Raw genomic sequence first — 22,197 nt, 5'->3', positions numbered from 1 at the left:
GAGCATGTGCCCTGAAAGGTAATAGAAATATATGGGTACTTCAAAAAGTTCACAGAAAATGGAATTTAAAGAAAGATTTATTTTAGTACAAAAATTAGATCCGTGACAGAACTCTGTTCCCTAATACACATGTACTATGAAATAAAGACCCCTCATATTTTTACTATAAAGCAGAGAAATTTGGAAGCCATAGGTCTGAACCTGTTTATTCAGAATCATCTGCCTTGGCTCACATCTTTTACTCTTGGGTGGGGGTTTTTTGTTTGTTTTTTGTTTGTTTATTTGTTTTTTAGGATTTATTTGATTTTATTGGAAAGGAAGATCAGATTTGTGCAGAGAAGGAGAGAAAGATCTCTCGCCCTGCTGATTCAATCCCTAAATGGCCCTAACAGCCGGAACCGAGTCAATCCAAAGCCAAGAGCCAGGAGCCTCCTCCTGTTCTCCCACACAGGCGCAGGGTCCCAAGGCTTTGGGCCATTCTTAACTACTTTCCCAGGCCACAAGCAGGGAGCTGGACGGGAAGTGGAATGGCTGGGATATGAACTGGTGTCCATATGGGATCCCAGTACATGCAAGGTGAGGATTTAGCCATTGAACCATCACACTAGACTCTTGGCTCTGTATTTAGATGTTAGTATTCCCTGTGCTTAGTGCTTGTCTGCCTTTGAGTCACCTCAGCCTGGATTTGCAACCACTGTCCTGTCCTGCTACTCTTTCTGTCTGGCTTGCCAACAGTGAAGAAGCTCCCAGGAGTCTGAAATGCATCTGTCTTGTGCTCCGATGCTTGAAATAAGATGTGACACTGCAGGGAGGAGGGAATGCTGGGGGTAGGCAGGGAAGGGAGAGGGAAGGGAGGGAAGAAGAAGCCTCTCATGATGTCTCCAGGAGTTCTTTTCAGTCCATAGGCCAGGAAAGAGACTTGGCAGGTGTTTACCAAAGGGTTAGCCTGTGATCCTAGAGATCAGCATGTCTCTTGAGATGACAACTTTTCTTCTGGCTTGAATCTGCCCTCTGACCCTGGAAGCCATGGGATCTGCAGCAAGTGACTCAGTCTCCTTGAGTTCATTATCTTGTGGATAAAATAAGAGTCAGTAACAGAAAATATAAGCTCAGAGATAAACACCTCACTTGTGCAGCTGCTGCAGGGCTTGGGAAGAACATACATGAGGGAGAGTGATCATCATCACCTTCAGGGGTCTTCCAAACAGCCCCACATTCAGGCACCTGTTCATACCTCCCAGATGCTTGCAAGCCCAGTTCCAGCAGCAACAGCAACAGCAACAAATTATGGTTTCAGACTCAGAAAGTTAGCTTGGAGTGCCAGCCTCATCCTTTTCTTCTGTACGAAGTTCATTGCTCTTTGGTGTCATTTAGCATGGTCTCTGATGGGAGGAATAACTCAGTCCCCTGCAGGGGATGTGGAAAGCCCTAGCTCCGTGCTCCACACCCTGATTATCCATGTTCCTCCCTGTGCTTCTTCCCACTCCTGCTCTGTGACAGTTAATGGACGTGAGCTCATCTCTGAAGTCACCTGAAGAGCTTCAGAAAGCAGCTGCTGGTCCTTCCTGGCACTGTCATGTGGGGGTCCACATGCCCTTTGTCACAACTGTAGATTTCTGCTGGAGCCTCTGCAACTTAACTCAAGGTCTGTAGAGATTGAGCAGCTATATTTGTTACTCAGGAGTCACTAAACATACTCACCAGCTGAAGATAGGTCTGTGATTAAAGTAGTTGCTAATTTGTGGGTTAGAAATAACCAGCAAGTGGAGCAGGCATTTGGCATAGCATTGGCTGTACCACCAAAGCCTAGGTCCCAGTGTCCATTCTGCTCTGATGTGAGCTTCCTACTAATGGGCACCTGGGAGGCAGCAGATCATGGCTCAAGTACTATCAACCTGGATTGCATTTCAAGCTCCTTCTGGGTATCTCTGGGGAGTGATCCAGCAGTTAAAGGAAGTCTCTACCCCTCTTAGGTCAATTAAATAATTTTTAAGAAAAAAAAAAGCCACAAAGCAGTAGTAATGATGATGATATTCATCAGTTTGTAATTTTCTGATCCCATATAACTGTTACTGTGTTGCATTTTAAAAAGTATCTAATAAATCCAGCCTCTTGAGGTGAAGGCCTTGCCAGGACCACACAGTGAGTAGGTGGCCAGAACATGACTCACTGCTAACCAAGAGCTCATCTATCATTGTCACTGAAGAGGCTCAGAGGCAGGGATGTCTGGAGTGGACAGGCAGCTCTTGATTCTCTTGCTGAGTTGTTTGAAGCCAGTTATCTAACTTGTATAAGTCCCAGTTTCTTTGTTAGTGAGTGGGACCAATTCACAGATGTAGGAATGGTGAGAACTGCATATTATCCAACCAAAGCACATCACCTTTTGCCCATGGTAAATCCTGAGCAAGTAGGAGCATTGGTGTTACATGAGCAGGATGATAGTCTCAACATGGAATAAAATCCACCGCAAGTGGCTTAGATGAACCGATGTTACTGAAGAGATGGTGTGGCCTACTCAAAGTGCCCCCTAAGATGATGATATGTATGGGGTCTACCAGCATTAGGAGACAAGCACACCTGGACTCAGACAAGTCCAGAAAAGCAAAGGCATATAGTACTAGCAGAGCCCAATTCAAGGTGGAACTATCTGGTAGGGGACGGCATGGATCCTCAAAGGCTGGAGGATGGGCTGGGACCTCTCGCCCACCGTCCTGTCTCCAGCTCCTTCTACAGCCTCCCTTAGAGCAGTGCAGCAGCCATGCATGGGGAGACTGTGAAGCTGAGGCTGTGAGTCTGGGGGAAGCCAGCTGAGTGGAGGCTTGTTCTGCGGTGGTGGTGAGAGAAAGCAGGCAGTAGTTAGGAAGGGCCAGATCCTGAGACCTGGGACCCCTTCAGCATCCCACTTGGTGGAATTGGTAGTGGGGAATCCACAGAGTAGTAACTGTCTTAGTATGTGTTCTATGCTGCAACAGAATGCCACAGACCAGGGAATCTACAAGGAGAGGAATCTGCACACTCCTCCCATTGCCCTGCCAGGAACCCAGGTCAGCATGCTGGAGTTCCTGGTTCTCCCCACATTGTCATTCCTCCTTCTCCCAACCTCTCCTCCTTTATCTTCCTGTTTAAATGCCCATTTCTGTGGGGAGCAGCCAACCCCACATGGATGAGAGGCTTCAAGATGGCGGCTGGCCGAGTGCCAGGAGGCGGGACTTGTTCCCCCCAGGAGGCAGGCAGGAAGTCACAAGGATAGGCTAATTCTCCCTCGCTGCGATTGCTGGCCTATCAGATAGTGCCCCATGGACCACGTGCAGAAGTGATTGGTGGAAGAACTAGATATAAGCAGTCCGTTTTTCGGCAATAAACTCTTTTTGGTTCACTCTCTCTTTTGGCTCGTGACATTCTGGTGGCCCTTACGGGAGGAATACAGAAACGAGAAGAATTGGGAAGAAGGGTGGTGAAAAACCGGAGGAAGGGTGTCGAAGAAGCGGGTAGGAAAGCTTAGACAAACGGTGCAGGCGCAGCGGAGAGAAGGTTTTAAGCGCAGCCGCTTTTGCCAGTTTTTCCCGGACCTCCAAGAGTACGACTTGGCGTTTTTAGTGTTGTTGCGGCCAGAGCGGCGGCGACACATTTCATTGTGAACCATGACCAGCCTGCTGCCTGTTCAAAACATGCAAGTATTTATTGAGTTACCATATTAAGCCTAAAAACATTACCAACATTTTTAAAAGAGGGAGAACAAGGTCCTCCCTGCCTCTGCTTTGTGATCAGAAATCTATGAGTCTGGAGGTTGTGCTTTTAGCAGTTACTGCGTAGCCTCTGACCTGAGGCCAAGGTTTGAGTCCACAGGCATATACTCCAGCAGGAGGGAAATGACTCTCCTGTTTAACGGCTCAGCCTTGTGGAACTTCCCCTTCAAGGATGCGTGCGCCTTCTCCAGTCACATCTTACACCTAGCTGGAGCCTTCTAAAGGATGCCTGATGACAATGATCACTAATATCCCAGGGCACTCAATTCTTGCACCAGGGCCAATGGGGACCAGGGATATAAGTTACCATCTGTCATCCTCAGAACCACCAGAGAGCTTTTACAATAGATGAGGAAACCAAAGCACAGAGAGGTTTAAGGCTTGCCCAAGGTCACATAGCTGGTCAGTGCGGTATGCATTCTTCAAGCCCAGGCCACCTGTGGCATTTAAAAATAATTCACCTGGACCCAGTGGAATAGCCTAGTAGATGAGGTCCTCGCGTTACACTCGCTAGGATCCCAAATGGACACAGGTTTGTGTCCCAGCTGCTCCACTTCCCTTCCAGCTCCCTGCAGGTTGTTACCTGAGATTCATAAGACGGGATGGAGTCCATGCCAAGTGATTCATTCAGAAGACATTTGGGTGCCAGTCCTGCTTCTAGGAACTGAAATGAAGAGAGAGACAGAGAGACCACTGGGACTCCCGTCTCAGAAAGTGCAATGGCTCAGGCATTGGGCCACAGCTGAAAGTCTCGTTTTTAAACCAAAACACTGGCAATAATCTGCAGACTCGCAGGTAAATCCATGTGCAAAGTTCAACACCCTAGTCACAATTCTGGCTCCACCAGTCAAGAGCTGTATAACCTTGGGCAAGATGCTTAACCTCACAAATGCTCATCTATAATTTGCAGATAATTTTTAATACCTATATTCAAAGAATTGGCCTGAGGATTAACAACATCATCCCCTATCATAACAGTAAAGGTAAGAATAAGCTGCTAATAACGATCTATTAGCTGGCGTTGTTAATACTATTATTAATACTATTAGGAATTATGAGAGTCTGGTATGAATAGTAGCTAATGTGTGGGTCCTTATTATCACCATCATGATTGTCGCTCAGGGACTGGAAGGAAAGGGCCTGAGGGCACAGAGGTAGCAGCTGCCATAAATCCTCATTCAAACCAGACCATAGCAGCACTCTAGTTTGAAAGCCAGTGTTGAGTCACAATATCAATTTAAAGGGTTTAATCAGCCTCTTAAAAAAATGAAGAAGAATGAACTAGGAAATAGAGTGAATTGCTCATCCTACGGTACACATGTGTCAATCTTCCCTTGCTGTTTTACACTTACAAAAACACACATGCATCCATGGGTCTGTTGGTTCACATTGTGTGATGTATTATAGGCAAGAAAATGTTATCGGTCTTGGAGTAGAGAGTATTGTCCCAGCCTTTCTGTCATACACACTTGGGGACAGTCATCTTGCCAGCCACTATAGGGAAGCTGATTATCTAGGAACACAACCTCTCCTACCCCTGCAGTAGAGCACAGAGCCCTGGGTATGGGCCTTTGTCACATGATCTGATTCCTGGATATCCAATGGTCACATTCCAAGGTCACATTCCTTGCTCCAACATAAATCTTCAGGAATAGTTTAATAATTAGAAAGCAAAATGTGTCAATGATCCATTTTGATTGGCTCTAGGTACAACTCCAAGGCATCCTAGTCTACCTGGTGATGCTAGGTTAGTTCACCATGGGACCTTAGGTAGGGGATGTTAATGACCCTGGATCAGGTGGCTGTATCTACAAAGTGGAGATGAAAACAGTTGTCTTATATGCTTCTAGTTATTAAAAAGCCCCAACAAAATCATAGGTTTTGTACTCTGAAAAATGGGGAGAATCACATTGGGGCAGGGGGGAAGCATGTGTGTGTGGTAGGTGCACGAGACCCGTGTTCAGTCCCACAGAGCACAGTAGTACCAACTCTGGGCTAGGACATTCAGATCTGTCTGACTGGTTCTGAAGAGTTCTTTCCCAGGACAAAGTTGTTTGTATAGGAGCCAAGCTGAGAGCTGCCCTCGAGAGAGTCTTGGAATCCTTAGGAAGGAAGAAGGCATATTCAGGTAAAAGGCCTATGACCAAAGGTAGAATCTAGAAACCACCAGCCCTCAGGCCAAATTTCACCCACCAGTGTCTTAGTGGGTCTGCATACTAGTTTGAAATAAAGTAATAGTGGTAGAAAGTATTTTTTAAAAGATTTATTTCTTTTTATTTTATATACAGAAATGAGGAGAGACAGGAGACAGAGAGGAAGATCTTCCATCTGATTGTTCACTCCCCAAATGGCCAAACAGCTAGAGCTGAACCAATCCGAAGCCAGGAGCCTGGAGCTTCTTCAGGTGTCCCACGCAGGTGTAGGATCCCAAGGTTTTGGGCTGTCCTTGACTGCTTTCCCAGGCCACAATCAGGGAGCTGGATGGAAAGTGGGGCTGGGATTAAAACGAGTGCCCACATGGGAACATTCAAGGTGAGGACTTTAGCTGCTAGGTTATTGTGCCTGGCCCAGTGGAAAACATTTTTAAACCACATATTTTCCATCAAAGCACAACTTTCCAACTTGTTTAAAAACTCACAAGTCCGGGCTCCACACAATGACTCAGTGGCTAAATCCTTACCTTGCATGTGCTGGGATCCTGTGTGGGCACCAGTTCATGTCCCGGCTGCCCCACTTCCCATCTAGCTCCCTGCTTGTGGCCTGGGAAAGCATTAGAGAATGGCTCAAAGCCTTGGGACAGTATACCCACATGGGAGATCCAGAGGAAGTTCCTTGCTCCTGACTTCAGCTCAACTCTGCTCTGGCCATTATGGCCACCTAGGAAGTGAACCAATGCATAGAAGATCTTTCCCTCTGTATCTCCTTCTCTTTGTAAATCTGCCTTTCCAATAAAAATTAAATCAATCAATAAATAATACACCAGACACTTCCTGCCATTTCCACATGGGCAGGCACTGAGTCCCTGGGACTGCTGCTGGGACAGACCCTTGATGCCTGGACCCAATATTGGCTCTGCTGTTTCTCTAACAGGACAGTAAAACAGGGGATACTTTATATACTCCTGTTGCTCTGAGAAATGGAGTAAGTGAAAGGCAGAACTGAACGGATTGCACATTTCAAGATAACCAAGGGACATCATGCATCTTTGCGACATACTTTCTGTCCATCTCTTTCCCGGGAGCTACAGGAAGACAGCCTACAACCCACCAGGGCGCAGTCGAGGGCAAGAGTCAAGAAGGTGGGAAGATGAGAAAGAACTTGTGTGGGCAGGCTCTGGGCTCTGGTGGCGCTGGTGGAGGCTCTGTTGACATGGGTGTCTGCAGGAGATGGGCTAGAAGGACTCTCTTATTAGGGGAAAGAGTGGGAGCTGGGCTAGGGGGCGGGGAGGCTCGGGGTTCTGGGAAAGCAATGAGAGTTGGAAAAGCTCAGGCTTCAGAACCAGGCAGGTCAGGGTCCCCCAACACTGGGGTGACCTTGAAGGAATCTTTTAAGCTTCATTTTCTCACCTGCCAAGAGAGGCAAATTAGCTGGTTAGACAAGCAAATTGACCAGGCACCTGCTGTTCAACAGACCTGGCTGTAGGTGTGCCCAATTAGGAGAGAAAGCAGGTAAAAGGTGCATGCTCAGAGGAGGCATACATGCTAGAGGGAGGAGACAGACAAGAAGTGAATCATTATATGATCATCTGAGATGACAGGTGGGGGTTGGTTGTACACACATTGGAGAATAGTATCTGGGCACATGTGATCATTTAATGAGAGAATGTGCACACAACATGTATTCCAGTGTTGGCATGGACTTACTCATTTCCCAAGGAGCCCTCTGGAATTCTGGGTCGGGCCCTGTCCCAGCAGACCTCTGATGGGAATAAAGTAGGTGTTCACCCCAGTGTACTCTGGCCTTGGCATCACTTCCATGGCAAGCTCACTGAAGCAGAAACAGGCATCTTCGTGGCGGTAAGAGCCCGCCGTGAGGACCAGAACTCCCTGGTCCTCCAATCTTTTCCAAGCCACAGGCATACTGGTGAATCCAGGAATGCCATTGCCTCCTGAGGCCCGAGCTCATACCCTTTCTTTGTTCCCCCTAACCCCTAGGCCACTGGGCCCTGAGTGCGGCGAGGCCCGTGTTGGTGGATGTGGAGGAGCGCAGGCCGGAGGCCATGGACGTGAAGGAGAGGAAGCCGTACCGTTCCCTTACTCGGCGCCGCGACGCTGAGCGTCGCTACACCAGCTCCTCGGCCGATAGCGAGGAGGGCAAAACCCCGCAAAAATCCTACAGCTCCAGTGAGACCCTGAAGGCCTACGACCAGGAAGCCCGCCTGGCATATGGCAACCGCGTCAAGGACATGGTACCGCAGGAGGCTGAGGAATTCTGCCGCGCAGGTGAGAGTGGGTTCTGGGGCGCAGGTGTGCACCTGGGCAGACGCACCCCCTTGGGCTGGAGCCAAAGCGCTGAGCCCGGTGTGAGTGAGGTGGCACATTGACCCGGATCCTAGCTGCTTGGGAAATGGGCCAATGGGACATAATGTAAGCAGACCCTGAGGACTCTTCCCAGTTGAACTTCCCAGCACCACCAGGTCATTGGAGCTGACCCTTCTCCTGCCTCTCCCTAGTCCAGACAAGTCTCAACGCCTTGGTCCTGATGCCCAGGGTCTGGCTATGTAAAAGAGTGCACGGGGCAGCCGTATGGAAATAGTACTGCCCAGGCTGTTGATAGCAAATCAAATTGATTCCTCACAATGCGGCAGTCATTCCTTATAACGAGTGAGTGGTTTCTCTTGAGAGGGCCGGCCCAACAGTACATAGAGATGGGCTGTGGCCAGGGGAGCAGCATAGGAGGGTGGAGTGTCAACCAGAATGGGATGTGTAGTGAGAGGGAAGCACAGTGATTTAGGATTTAGGTTCCAATTTTGAAAGTTTGTTTTGACTTGTGGATTTTATTTTTGCTTTGTCCTGTTGTTTCCTTAGAAGGAAAGCAATCTATGGGGGCTTATTGGAGTATGGCACACAGGGATGTGATTGGAAATGTTTCGCATCTGGTCTGGCCTAGCCCCTAGCCAATCAGAATGTCTGCCAGACTATTGAACACAGCCTACATTCACCTGCTAGGCCAAGCTTGCTGACATTAACCTTTTGTTTAGAAACTAGATCAAAAGGGAATTAGGGGAAGGGAGTGTAGAGAAGGTGGGAAGGTGCAGAAATAGCCAAGGCAGAGCCTGGTAGGCAGCGGGTGTGTAAGGAGGCACTGGGTGGCGGCAGGGGGTGACAGCAGCAACAGTACTCAGTGGCTGGTGTGCAAGTGTCCCACAGCTTTAACCTCAGATCAAGGTCATGTCAGCATGAGCCACCCTAGGAGCAGGCTCCACTACCATTGCCTTACTCCATAGCCTGTTACATCAGCACTCTAACTGGTTTCCCTCTTCTGTTATCCATGTTGCAGAGAGAGAGAGAGAGAGAGAGAGAGAGAGAGAGAGAGACAAAGAGTGAGAGAGAGAGAGAGAGATGCACCTACTGTTAGCCCTGCAGCAGGAATGACAGGTGTTGGCTATTGAGATAAGGTGTTGGGGTGGGGAAATATTGAATAGAGTGAGACTCATTTATACTAGGGTGCCATCCTTGCTATCTTTTCTTGCAACCTCCCTGGCAGTTCCTTTTCACTTCCATAGGCTTCTTGTGTTTGGTCCTGGCCTTGGTCACAGGATACCTTAAAGCATGGACATCTGTCTCACTCTGCTCTGTTCCTACACTCACCGTAAGCCACAAGCCCCTTCTCCTGAGCCCCCACCAGACATCTCACCTTCTGCCTCTGTTCTCCCAGAGACCTCTCCATAGACCTCCTCACTTTGGTCTTTGCCCTCTTAGTCCTGCGTCTGTTGCCCTAGGGTCAGGCAGCTTTCTGCTCATAGCGGTGTCTCAGTGTAGGCCCCAGGGCCAGCTGGAGTGGCTGTCACTGTGATCACTACCTGATGACAAGTCCATTTCCCCAGATCTCTGATGTAGTTGGGAATGACCCTTCATGCCTTCCTATATACCCTATTAGAAATGTATGAGCACCTGTCTCTGAATAGCCAGTGAATTAACATTCAGGAGTCATTCCCCCAATAAGGCAGTGTTCTCTTTGTCCCTGAAACACTAATCTTGGGGGAACTCACCTCACCCACATTTTTCCTTGCCTCATTCCTGGGCATTATAAGTGATACCCATGCGCCCAAGAGACCTGTTTCTGCTGATTGCCCACTGTAGCCCCAGCAGGTATAAGAGAGCAGCAGGCGCTTTTCTCATCTACTGGCTCTCTTGGCCAGAAAGGAAATGCTGGCCCTAGGGGCTCCATGTAGGACTCCTCAGCAGGCTTGTATGCTGTACTGCTCAGGACTGACTGGGCAGTCCTTCCTTCCTGGAAGAGGAGACCTGAAGCCCTCCATGCAACTTACTGGACATTTATTGAACTCTTTCTGAATATGGGGTTTAGGTTAGGCACAGAGATTTATCAGGCCTTTGAGCCTTCCTCTACAGCATGGCCAAAGTCAGGGAGTGGAAGGAGGGTGAAAGGAAGAAACAATGAGTTCTACGCAGGTGTAAGCACTGAGGGAGAATCACAGAGCAGGCGTGTTTGTGTTGGGCATTAAGGAGTTGCAGGATTGGATCAGGTGTAGAATAGGCCCTGAGAACCCTACACAGAGGAAATGGTTTGAGCAAAGGTGAGGACACAACGCCACGGGAAGTTCCCAAAACCCCAGTGCCTCCTGGGGTAGCCCAGGACCTCTGCTGGAGACTGACATGGGTGCCTCTGTGTTTCTGCCCAGGTGCCAACTTCAGCCTACGTGAGCTGGGGCTGGGAGAGGTGACACCTCCTCACGGGACCCTATACCGGACAGACATCGGCCTTCCCCACTGTGGCTACTCCATGGGGGCGAGCTCGGATGCCGACATGGAGGCTGACACCGTTCTGTCCCCTGAGCACCCAGTGCGGCTGTGGGGCCGAAGCACACGGTCAGGGCGCAGCTCCTGCCTGTCCAGTCGAGCCAACTCCAACCTCACACTCACCGACACAGAGCACGAGAACACAGAGACTGGTGAGTGGTCCGTCTGGCTTGTGTCGGGCACTGAGGTGGTGGGCCGGGGGTTTTGTGGCAGGCGATTTTATACCCTGTTGCTTCGGACCCTGGCGAAGTTGGTGAAAATTTGTTTTGCTCTCAGTGGCCAAAAATCAGAGGAAATATCCCCCTGTGGGTAACATGCCAGGATTGGCCAGGAGGTGTCTGAAGGGCCAGGTGCCTGTGTCTGGGGGAACAGAGAGGACATGGGACCAGGGAAACTGATCCCTCATAGCTTATCTTCCATGGAAGGATTCTGCCTACAGCTTGTATACTCCAGCCTCGAGGTACCCGGTGTTTTGTGTTAGGCAGAAGGTGGAGGCCCAACCTAAGCTTCCATTTTAGGGGAACTTGAAATTCAAAGTATAAGGGAGATGTTGGTCAAAAGGTCCAAAATATGTTTAGGTGGATTCAGTCTACCAGTTGCACAGCATGGTGACTATAGTGAATATGCTGGATTCTTCCGGATTGCTGTAAGAGTAGACTTTGAATGTTCTCACCACAAAAAAAGTGAGGTGATAATACATTCATTGGCTTGATCGGGTTGTTTTAGAACACACACACATAGGGTGGCTGCCAACTGATGGCTACATGGTGGTGTGCTACCACATTTTTTTTCACTTTCAGTGCTGTATTCAGTAAATTACAGAAAATATTCGACTTGATGGTGAAACAGGCAGTATGTTAGGTGACTCTGCCTGTCAGCTACTGGAAGTGCTGTAAGCATGGTCAAGGTAGAAAATGCTAAGCTGTGATGTCCAGCATGTTGGGTTATTAAATGTTTTCCTGACTTACGAGGTTTTAGGCATAGGCTGTTTCCCATTGACAATGGAGTCTTTGTAAATGGAAATAATCCTCCCTGGAAAGTCAAGAAGCATCTGCATGTCAAGACCACATCATACCCCATTAATCCCTAAGATGACTCCTTATAAATTCAAAACCAAGTCGAAAGAATGTGACGATGGCAACACATAACCACCTTTGTATAGAGAGAGTTTGCTCCCATTGCCTCTTGACCTCCTGAGTGCTGGCTTCGGATTCCATACCCTGCCTATGTCCCTGTAGCTGCCTCTTTCTGGGCTGGGAGCTGTAAGTGGAGAAACAGGCAACAGCTTGTCCCCATGCCACCTTTGCATGGTGCAGGGAAGGGGTCACGTTGGGGGCTTTCTTCTTTCCTCTTGGGACCCAGTCCGATGCAGCCCTGCTAGAGCTGAGCCCTGGGGAACCTTGATTTTAGCCATGCTGTATATGGCACCAGCTCAAGGGCAGCATGGAGGGGTGTCAGGCTAAGGTCTACCTGAGAATTCTGGGTCCCCAGCAGGCCCATGACCTCCATGGTGACCTATCTGTGCTCCTTCGTCCACCTTCCCACCAATGCTCTGGCAGAGCTGCAGCCCTCACGTCTCCCTGTCCCCACCCTACACTGAACTGGAACGTGGAACTGAAGAACAGCACAGGGGCCTGGTACTGAGAAGGTAGGGTCTGGATAGTCAGGCAGGAAGCCCCAGTTTTGTCCCTGGCCTGGAATGTGGCACTGGGGTAGTTGCATCCTGTCTCTAGGCCCCAGCTGCCTCATCTCCAAAATGATGTAAGTGAAAACGAGGTGTCCTGTGTTCTGAGAAGGCTGATGGTTCTTAGATGAAGCAAGGAAAGTGTGGTTTGTGATCAAGCCATAGAGGAGATGCTGAGTCACGCAAGTGTCTTTGCTGCAGGACTTCTCAGGACCTTGAGATGCCAGCACGCATGCTGATGGCTCCATTACCAAGGAGGGATGTATGCAGCACCCCAGACTCCCACAGAGCCATTTATTCCAAGCCTCCAGTGGGCCCCATGATCTGATCAACACTTGGCTATAGGCACTCTGTAGGTCCTCTGGGCATCCTGGGATTGTCCATGCTTACCTGTGGGAGATGAAAGGGGAAATGACCATGAAGGATTCTGGCTGATCAGACCCTGACATGATGCCAGCTCTCTGTGACCTCACTTCTTCCTCCTGTCCAGCACTCTGAAGTCAGTTTCATTGCCCCCACCACCACCCAGAAGGTAGCAGGATAGCTCAGAGAATTTATGAGCCTGGCATAATCACACAGTGAGATGAGACTGTAGCTTTAGCCATTGGATTCTGAATTCTCTATTCCCCATAGCCCTGGTTTAAGCATAAAGCACATGGGTCGTTGGGTCTTTGGAAGGCTTCTTGCCAACACAAATGCCCATTCTCCATAAAGTCAGGATAGAGTGAGGCATGTGCTGCCCACTGTACTGTATATTCCCCAGGGAGCTGAGTTACACCTGAATTAGGCCTCTGTTCAGTGATAATGACATTGGATGAACCTGAAGAGCTTCAGCCTTGGATAATGAGGACAGGATTCTGCAGCCCATGCCCCCCACCACGCTATCCACTCTTTCTCGCACTAGTCACACAATTCTAGGCCTTATTGTACTTGGCAAAGGCAGTCAGCCTGGGGGCTGTGGTCTGCAGGTAGATAAATCTAACAAAAGGAACCTGGCCTCCTTGTCCCGTCCCTGTCTGGAATCCCCATACTGACACAGGTGCCCACACATCTGTCTACTTGCTCCCAACAGGGAGCCTCCAGGAACAGCTTGGCTGTTACTCTTGGGTCTAGATCATGATGGTCAACATAGAAACAGCTCAGCTTATTCAGCAATCAAGTTCTCAGTGTCCTCCTTCACATGGCTCTAGCCCCAGCTCAGAGCTCAAGTGCCAAGGCACAGAAAGCAGAGTGTGTGCCCAGAGTGTACCTCTCAGAGAGTCTAGGCCTGCTCTCCATACTCCTCATCCTCCCACACTCCCATCCATGCTCCTGGCCCAGCTATTGCTTGTTTTCTTGGAAGAAGGTGCAAAATTCGTCATTCGAATGGAAATGGATCACACCTGACATGTTAGCTGACACATTACTCTGTGGCCATATTCCAGGAGTAGAAGGATGTTAACAGCCTCAAGCTACCTTTGTGAGAACTCCTTCATCCACCCAATAACACAGTGGCATTCCATTTGCCAGACTGGGAAAACTGAGACTCCAAAAAGGTCTGCTGACATGACAGCCAGCAGGTCAGCAAAGCATGGCTAGCAGCTCTTGTCTCTCAGATCCTGTGGCTGTGTCCCTCAGAGTCCGTGAGTAGGTGCTACACGTTGAGTTGAACCCCCTCTCAAATATGCCGCTGAGTTCTAGGGAACCTTACCAGACAAATGGGAAATGCAAAGTATCCTCCCCCTCCCCCCAGGAACTTGTAGCCATGGGAGCATTGACTGCGCCTCCCCCAGCTTTGCATCAATCAATAGTCCTCATCAACAGTATTGATAGCAGTGAAGGCTTCTGCTGAGGTCACGGTGATGCTGCACACAGCTGCCATCAATAATAACTTTTATGGGGTCCATTAAAGCCAATTTCTACCCCTGAAGGTTAATGTCAGCAGCTTTTATGTCACTGCTTAATATCTAAAATAAATACAGAATTGACTGGGTAATGTAAACACAAATCTTCCACCTCAGGCAGAGCCAGCCCTCAGGCCTGTCCCACTGAGGGGGTCTGGCAGGCTCACAGGCTAGGAGGAGCTGGCATGTTGGGCCCACCAGGAGCCTTCAGCACAGGCTTTTTACAAATCAGAGGTTGTGGGCTGAGCTCCATTCCCACCGCTGAGTCAGGCTGACACACTGCCTTGTGTCAGCTCAATCCTGTACTGTGCTCTTTTGCAGTGCCAAGATCCTTCAGCAGGCCGGGCATGATTCTAGAATGTAGAGTCAAGATGAACCGTGGGGAGATAAAGATGGAATCACCCTGTGGCTCTATCAGGGGTGTCAGAGGCAATGTCTAGAATAGGCAGTAGGCACGAAGAACACCGGTTTCAGAGTCCAGAGAGGACATCTGACCTTAAACCCCAGCTGCATGGCCTTGGGCAAGTCCCTTCACCTCTCCGGGCCACAGTTGGTTCATCCTACCAACAGGAAGCCAGTGGTCACCAGGGCTTAGCGGGATAGGAGTAATGGCAGGGTTCAGTGAGCACAGGGCTTTAGTTTAGGATCAAGATAAGGTTCTAGAGATGAATAATAATGATGGCCTGACACTGTGGCCAACATGCTGAATGTCACCAGGTAAAAGAATTAAATTTGATGTCATGTAGATATTTTCCCACAAGTGCTTTTAAAAACACAAAACAAGCAAAGCAAAAATGCAGTCTTCCTTCCATGAAGGGCTGCTGTGAGTGGTTCCACAGCTTTTGGGAACCATCTGGCCAATGTGGGTCCTTAACACGCATTATGTTCATACTAATTTTCTAAAGAGCTGGGAGGGGGTGATGGTTAGGAGCCACTCATTTGGCCCTGAGGGTTCCCAGGCTCATGCGTTCGTTCTACTTCTGTTGTGCTTCTGAGCTTGCAGGCCTGGTAGGATTTCTCTGAGCAAGAAGGGTTCAAGACTGGCATTCCCAACAGAGCCAATTTCACGGGGCAATGCTTGGAGGCATAAAGAGGCCTAGGCAGCTGGGATAATGGTGAGAATTTACTGTGTGTTTTAGCCTTAGAGGCAAATTGAGAAATTCCTGGAGAAAATAAACAAAGGAATAGAAGCACAGTCACCTGCCACTGCACACACCACCACCCCCCACACACCCCACAGCAAATTGTCAAGCAACCCAGTGTCAAAAGCGAAATTATTGGTTAACCTAATTAGGCAGCCAAATTGCTTATTCAGAACCAGTAGACGAGGTGAGCATCTCCAAGCACCATGAGAAAGGAGCTCATTACCAATTTAACTCCGTAGTGTCTACTCTCCCTGGGCACTTCCACCCAAGACCTGACTTTTCAACATCTCTAAGAATATGCCATGAAGTCCCAGAGCAGTCTGAGCACCACAGCAGCCCAGCCCATTGTACAACGGGCCAGCATTGCCAAGGTAGGGACCAGACCTCCACAGAGACTACTCTGCTCCTCGAGAGCCAGCCCATACTCCCTCTCTGGAGTGCGCAGGTGCCAGATGTCATCACAGAAATGGAGTCCCCATGTGCACCAGGGTTTTCTACAAGAACCTGTGTAAACTCTAGGCCCTCAAATTCCAAAAAAGGCCTGGAAGGTTACAGTTGGAAATCTGTGGGTTGAAGAGACCTCCCAACCACAAGCCCATCGAGTCTTAGCCTCTCTTTGTTTTCTAGCTAAGGGCACTGAGATTTGGAAAGGTTAGATGATTTGAAGTATGTCCCACTTGCCAGGGCAGAGTGGAGGCCTGATCCACACCTGTCCCTCTCCAGGGCCCATCAGCTTTCTTAACTACCGTATCCACAGTTGGCCTGTTGCAAAGGAATCTGTTTTCATTAATTCAGTGCATAAGCAGATGAGATGTGGAAGATGATGCTAGCTGTATCTGGAACACAGATTTCGTAATGTTAGAAACTTCTAGAAAGGAAACTAAATCTGTATGCTTTGGGAGCTGATTAGGAACTTCAGATACAACCAAGTAATTCTCAAATTGTGACTTGCTAGAAAAAATCCACATTCAGTGTAAGGATTGTAGAGGTTTAAGAGAAAATTCCAACCAGGAGCTATTTGAGATATCATGGAAGAAGTGCCAGTCCCTGGCTGTGAAGAATTGAAAGGGGGAAAAGTGGACATGTGAACGAAGGCATGGAGGTGGCAAGCAGTAAGTGCCTCCCATCCTGACAGGATACAGATGTGATATCCTCTTGTCACCAGCTTTTCCGTGCCATGCTTGCTGTCATGGCATGTGGCTTTGTCATGAACCACATCCCTTGTCCATTCCTCATACCGTGCTCCATCCTGCTGCCAATCACTTTGGTTTTTGACCCTGCTTGCTGACTCTCACTCCAACCTTGCCTTGGCTTCCCCATGAGACTCTTCCACATGAGACAGTGTCATCTTTTTGTTGTTGTCGTCGTCGTGGTCATCTTGGTTTCCTGTAGCCACAGTCCTAGCTGTTCCTTTCACTCGGTCATGTCCAACTGTGTTAGTGAAGTTTGACCAGGCACCTCTTCTCCATAGCTCTCTCTTTGGGAATTGCCTCTGTAACCTGGGATCCAATCTTTGAGAGCTATGAATCTTGTTGTCCTTGAGAGTTGTTTTATTTATATATATATATATATATATATATATATATATATATATATATATATAAAATTTACATGTTTATGTAGAAAGCATTACAGAGAGACATAGAGATTGATCTATCCTGTGGTTCCTTTCCTAAATGGCCACAACAGCCAGCACTGGACTAGAACTAGGAGCTTCATCTCAGTCTCCCACTTGGGTGGCAAGCACTTGGACCATCTTCTGCTGCTTTTCCCAGCTCATTAGCAAGTAGCTGGATTGGAAGTGGAGCAATTGGGACAGCAAACTGACGCCCATAGGAGATGCTGGTGTCACCTGTGGCAGCTTTACCTGTTAGGCTACAATACCAACTCTGAAAATTTCTTTAAAAGTACCTTGTGATGTCCTGACTCCGGTTAAATGCACCCCACAAACACTCCCCACTGGTCAGGTCTGTTTATTCCCTGGTGGATGGCAGGCCTCAGCACCCTGCTTCCACAACAGGAAAGAAAGAGAATAGAGACAGGGAGCTTCAAAGCTATGCTAAATTAAGATAGATTGCATTCTGAGAACTAGTTAAGACCTACTTGATATGCAGAGAGGTGCAGCAAACAAGGAATTTTGCTTTTAATTTGAGTCAACATGACTTTCAATTTCAGTGGAAGCCGCGATGTGCACAATGACAAAATTCCTACTGAAAGATTTGTTGGAGAGGCATTTTTTTCCCCATCAGTAAGCTCAACTTTATTCAAGAAGAATGGTTTGTGAGCTTGCTTGAACCAAATGCAACCCAGCATGACTTGCGGGAAAACTAATGAAAGGTAAAGAATCTCCTGCCTACAGGAACCTGGTTCTGGTGCTGGGAGTGTGCACTTCAGAGATGAGTCTGCTTGCAACTTTAGACTGTGTCATCAGTCCCAGTGTGGCCTCACACAAGTCACTCTTTGAGCATTTATTTCCTCATTGGTCAAATAGGGTTGTTGGAACCTCAAGCAAAGAGATTACATGGAGGGAGAGTGGAGTTTGGGATTAAATTCAGAAGCCCAGCTTACCGCTTAGGGATTGGGTGATTTTGTGCAAGTGGATGAATCTGGGTATCTTCATCTGCAACACAGGAATGAACGAATGCCTAGACTAAGGTTGCTGTGAGGATTCCAAGTGCTTTTGCACATGAAAGATCATAGGGTTTTGCAAACTGCAGGAACTAAACAATTGAAAAATAAATTTGGTGGTCTCAGCCTCATCACTTAAAATCATTATGCTGCATAGAAGAGAGATGAAAAAGTAGGAAACCCCACATGTGATGTCAACAGTATTATTCTGCGACTTTTGCGTTTCAACTACACTTCATATGTAATGCATGAACTAGGTTATACAAGATACATGTGTGACTATGAATGTGAAAAAACGTCAAAGACACTAACTCAGCTATAGCTGTATACCTCAAAGTTTCATTTCCTTCCTTCAGGGACCTCTCAGCTTGAAAATTCCTTGCTCTGTGTTAGAAGAGCCTTGATCAAAAACTGGTAGCCTGGTGTCTTGGGAACTCTACCGGCAATGAGTGTGTATCTGGGCGGAGCTTCATAATTCAATTAGAAGAATATGGTATCTGGGAGCAGACAGACCTGTACAAGATCACAAGGCAAATAACTGATAATGCACAGTGATGCTGCACTACTTGGTTTGTGCAATGATAGGGCTTGATTTGTAGAACTTACCCTTCTTCCTCTCCTAGTCTCCTTTTGAGTGAGTGGCCCCTGGTGACTCCTGGGCCCTGAGGTGTCTATGGGCTATGAGCACAACAGGAAAAGCCTCCCCACAACATGCACACAAGAAGAGCTGACTCGGGAGGTTACAGGGACTAGGTGAGTCTGAAGCCAGGCTCACACCACTTGGCCCCAATGCAGCTGGAGGGGCCACGGGGCAGATAAACCTGAGTGCAATAAGGGGCCATCACAGCATATGAGCTCTGGCTTCTCCCAACCCTTGGGTCCTTCCCACGGATTTAATTTTATGCTCATCAACCCAGGCAGATGGCCTAGCATACAGAATTGGCTGTCTCTCCTTTGACCTTAGACTGGGAGGAAGCAGAGCATGGGAAGCAAAGGAGAGGGTGATGTGGGCTTGATGTGTGACATACAGTGCGAAGAGGATGGTAGTAGTGACCCACAATATCTGTGGGACTAGGCTCAGTGCAAAGCCCACAAGTCTCAGAGAGGACCAGACCTTCCCCCCAAACTCCTCCAAAAAATCCAAGTGTGACTTCACCTTATTTCCAGAAACACTGGACCCACAGGCACAGAACTCGGGTCTGACTCCTGCTGGACAGACTGTTTAGAAAACAGCAGAGGTTTGCTGTGGCTGAAGCTCATGAATGTAAACAAGAGATAAAGATGGAGAGAAAGCCAGAGCTCTATTGTGGCAGGGGATGGTTATGATTTACTTTCTCCTGAAGGGAAACTAGGAGCCTCTGAAAGCCATTGAACTTGACGGGACAATAAGATGCTGGACTCTATGTTTGGTATACGCTTGCAATGGGGAAATCTCAACTGAACTTGAGCTGTGGTTATGCAACAAGGTGGAGGAATCCACCATGGTGGGAGGGTTTGGGGAGGGGTGGGGAGAACCCAAGTATCTATGTAACTGTGTCACATAATACAATGTAATTACTGAAAAAAAAAAAAGTTTGCAGCAAGTAGAGGTGATAGGCACCTTCCTGGACTCAAGTGAGGACAGGCATCAGGAGATCTTGCTCTTGAGAAGACTAGGTCAACAAGGTCTCACTGGAACTGCATTCAAAATGCAGTTGCCCTATACTATGAACCATAAACTTGACGTACCAATATCTGCAAGTCCTGAGTCTGCTAGATTTGGACTCTGAGGAGCCTTCAAAGCATATACACCTAGATATTGGTAAATGTTTGTAAACCATTTGCCTATCATCCCTGTCCTCTGAATAACTTTAATTTAGTTTGCATTTGCTAGAAAGCAGAACTTGAAGTGTAAGTGTTTTATGTGAGAGGTACAATCTCTGAGCACTGAGGAAAGAGTGAGACCCTGCCAGCCAGGGCTCCACCACAAGTGACCAGTCCTGGTCTGTAAAGCAGACCCCAACCCCAGAAGGCTGTCAGGCAGGCAGTACAGGGGCATCATGCCTCCCCAACAGTATGGGGGAAGGCTGTGTGAAAAGCCTGTTGCAGCCTCTGAGCAGCAACACTCTATAGGCCCCAGAAGGATTGACTGGTTACAGTGACAGGTGCATCAGTGGGCTGAAGGTTCAGCAAATGATAACCCAAAGAGAGTCAGAAAAGATGAGAAATCCAGGGCAAATGTCCCATTTAGTACTTCTCTCCCTTCCTGTTGCCTTTCTTTGCCCCTCCCCTTCTAACTATATCTTTTGATATAGTAATATAAATACCGTGATATATATCTACATCAATAAATGTGAATACTATCAATAATTATTAAAATAATGCTTACTTTTTATTATATACTTACAATAACCTAGATAGTCTACACACATTGCTTGATTTCCCTGCTGTGATCAGTCTGTAAAGTAGGATTTGCTATTCCCACTCTTTTTTTTTTTAAGATATATCTATTTTTATTGGAAAGGCAGATATACAGAGAGAAGGAGAGACAAAGATCTTGCATCTGCTGGTCCACTCCCCAAATGGCTGTGACAGCCAGAGCTAAGCCGATCCAAAGCTAAGAGGAGCTTCTTCTGGATCTCACACACAGGTGTGCAGGGTCCCAACACTTTGAGCCATCCTCCACTGCTTTCCCAGGCCATAAGCAGGGAGCTGAATGGGAAGTGCAGCAGCTGGGACATGAACTGATGCCCATATGGGATTCTGGTGTGTGCAAGGCAAGGGTTTCACCACTGAGCCCTCACACTGGGCCCTCCCACTCTGTTTCTCTTTAAAGATAATCTGTTTCTATTTTATTTGAAGAGAGAGTAAGAAAGGGAGACAGACAAGGCCTTTCTTTCTCTGGTTCACTCTCCAAATGGTCGTAACACCCAGGACTGGGCCAAGCCAAAGCCAGGAGCTTAGAAATCTATCCCATTTTCCCATGTGGGTTTTAAAGAATCACACCCTTGGACCATCTTCTGCTGCCTTCCCAAATGCATTAGCAAGGAGCTGGGTCCGAGGAACTCAAACAGGTGTTCATGGGATGCCAACATTGCAGACAGCAGCTTAATTTTTTTTTGCCATAATTCTGACCCTGCTGGTCCCATTTTACAGATACTGAAATGGAGGCACTTGCCAGCCTAGAAAACAAAGCTGGTACCTAGCTAGCCCAAACCTGTCTACATTCAGAGTTCTTGTCCCTGACAATGCTGTCTGATGGAGATGGGCAGACAAATATATTTGCGTACTAAAAAGCTTGCAATGCACCTACCTCTCCCTCCAGATAACAATGAATGACTCACATACATAGACTGTACGGTCAGACTGCCTGGGTTCAAAGCCTAGATCATCCATGTACTGGTTGTGCTGCACCAGGCAACTGTCTTAGTCATTCTGTGCCTCGTTCTCCTCTGGAAATTGGAGACAATTTTAGTAACTGCTTCAATGTGAATGTAAGGATTGAGTGAGTTAAGTGTTTAGTGCCTGGCACATAGAAAGTGCTATAAAAATGTTTACTCCTGTTGCTACTATCGCATAGTACTTCATGATGAGTAGGGGGTTTCCATATTTGTCTGACATTTGCAACAACCTCTGAGGCAGGTGTTAGTCCAGACCTCATTTGAAAGTGCTCTTGGATCCCATAGCTGTAATGTGGCAGAGGCAGGATTTGACCCTATGTCTGTGTGCCTCCATACCCATGCACAGATGTTTATAACTCTGGCAGCTGGTCTAGATGACACTCCCTACCACAGAGGACTCTTGGGCACCACAGCCAAGGGTGAAAGGCTCTAACAAACCTGATGTTCCTTTGGCTGTCTCCTCCCAATCTGTTGTTGCTTCTCCTGGGGGAGATTTTCCTTTGAATAAACACCTAAACCCTGTCTGTCCCAAACCCTGGCAAGGAGCTTGCTTCCCAGCAACACTCAGCAGCCTCGCCCCTGGGTGAGTCTGCTCTCCTCTGATTTCTGGTGCCCTTCACCGCAGAGCCGTTTGCTTTTCTGAATGTGCCTCCAGGAAGAAAAGAACTACAGAGAATACACTAGGCTCCAAGCATGGCAGAAAGACCAGGAAATGGTTTGCAATTCTAACTGCTTGTGGAGATGGAAGAAG

The 22,197-nt window shown here is 48.0% G+C and overlaps 1 protein-coding gene across 1 annotated transcript in view; it reads left to right on the top strand.

The window, feature by feature from the left end:
- The window catches only part of TENM4 (teneurin transmembrane protein 4), a 686,631-nt gene that overhangs the window by 319,897 nt on the left and 344,537 nt on the right, over positions 1-22,197 (top strand). Inside the window, 2 exon segments of the mRNA XM_004589844.2 lie at positions 7,901-8,188; positions 10,609-10,878. Of these exon segments, the coding sequence (XP_004589901.2) occupies positions 7,966-8,188; positions 10,609-10,878 (493 nt within the window). The 5' untranslated portion in view covers positions 7,901-7,965.

The sequence above is a fragment of the Ochotona princeps genome, chromosome 4 (assembly GCF_030435755.1).
Source record: "Ochotona princeps isolate mOchPri1 chromosome 4, mOchPri1.hap1, whole genome shotgun sequence".
NCBI lineage: Eukaryota > Metazoa > Chordata > Mammalia > Lagomorpha > Ochotonidae > Ochotona > Ochotona princeps.
This window is presented reverse-complemented; position numbering and strand designations above follow the sequence as displayed.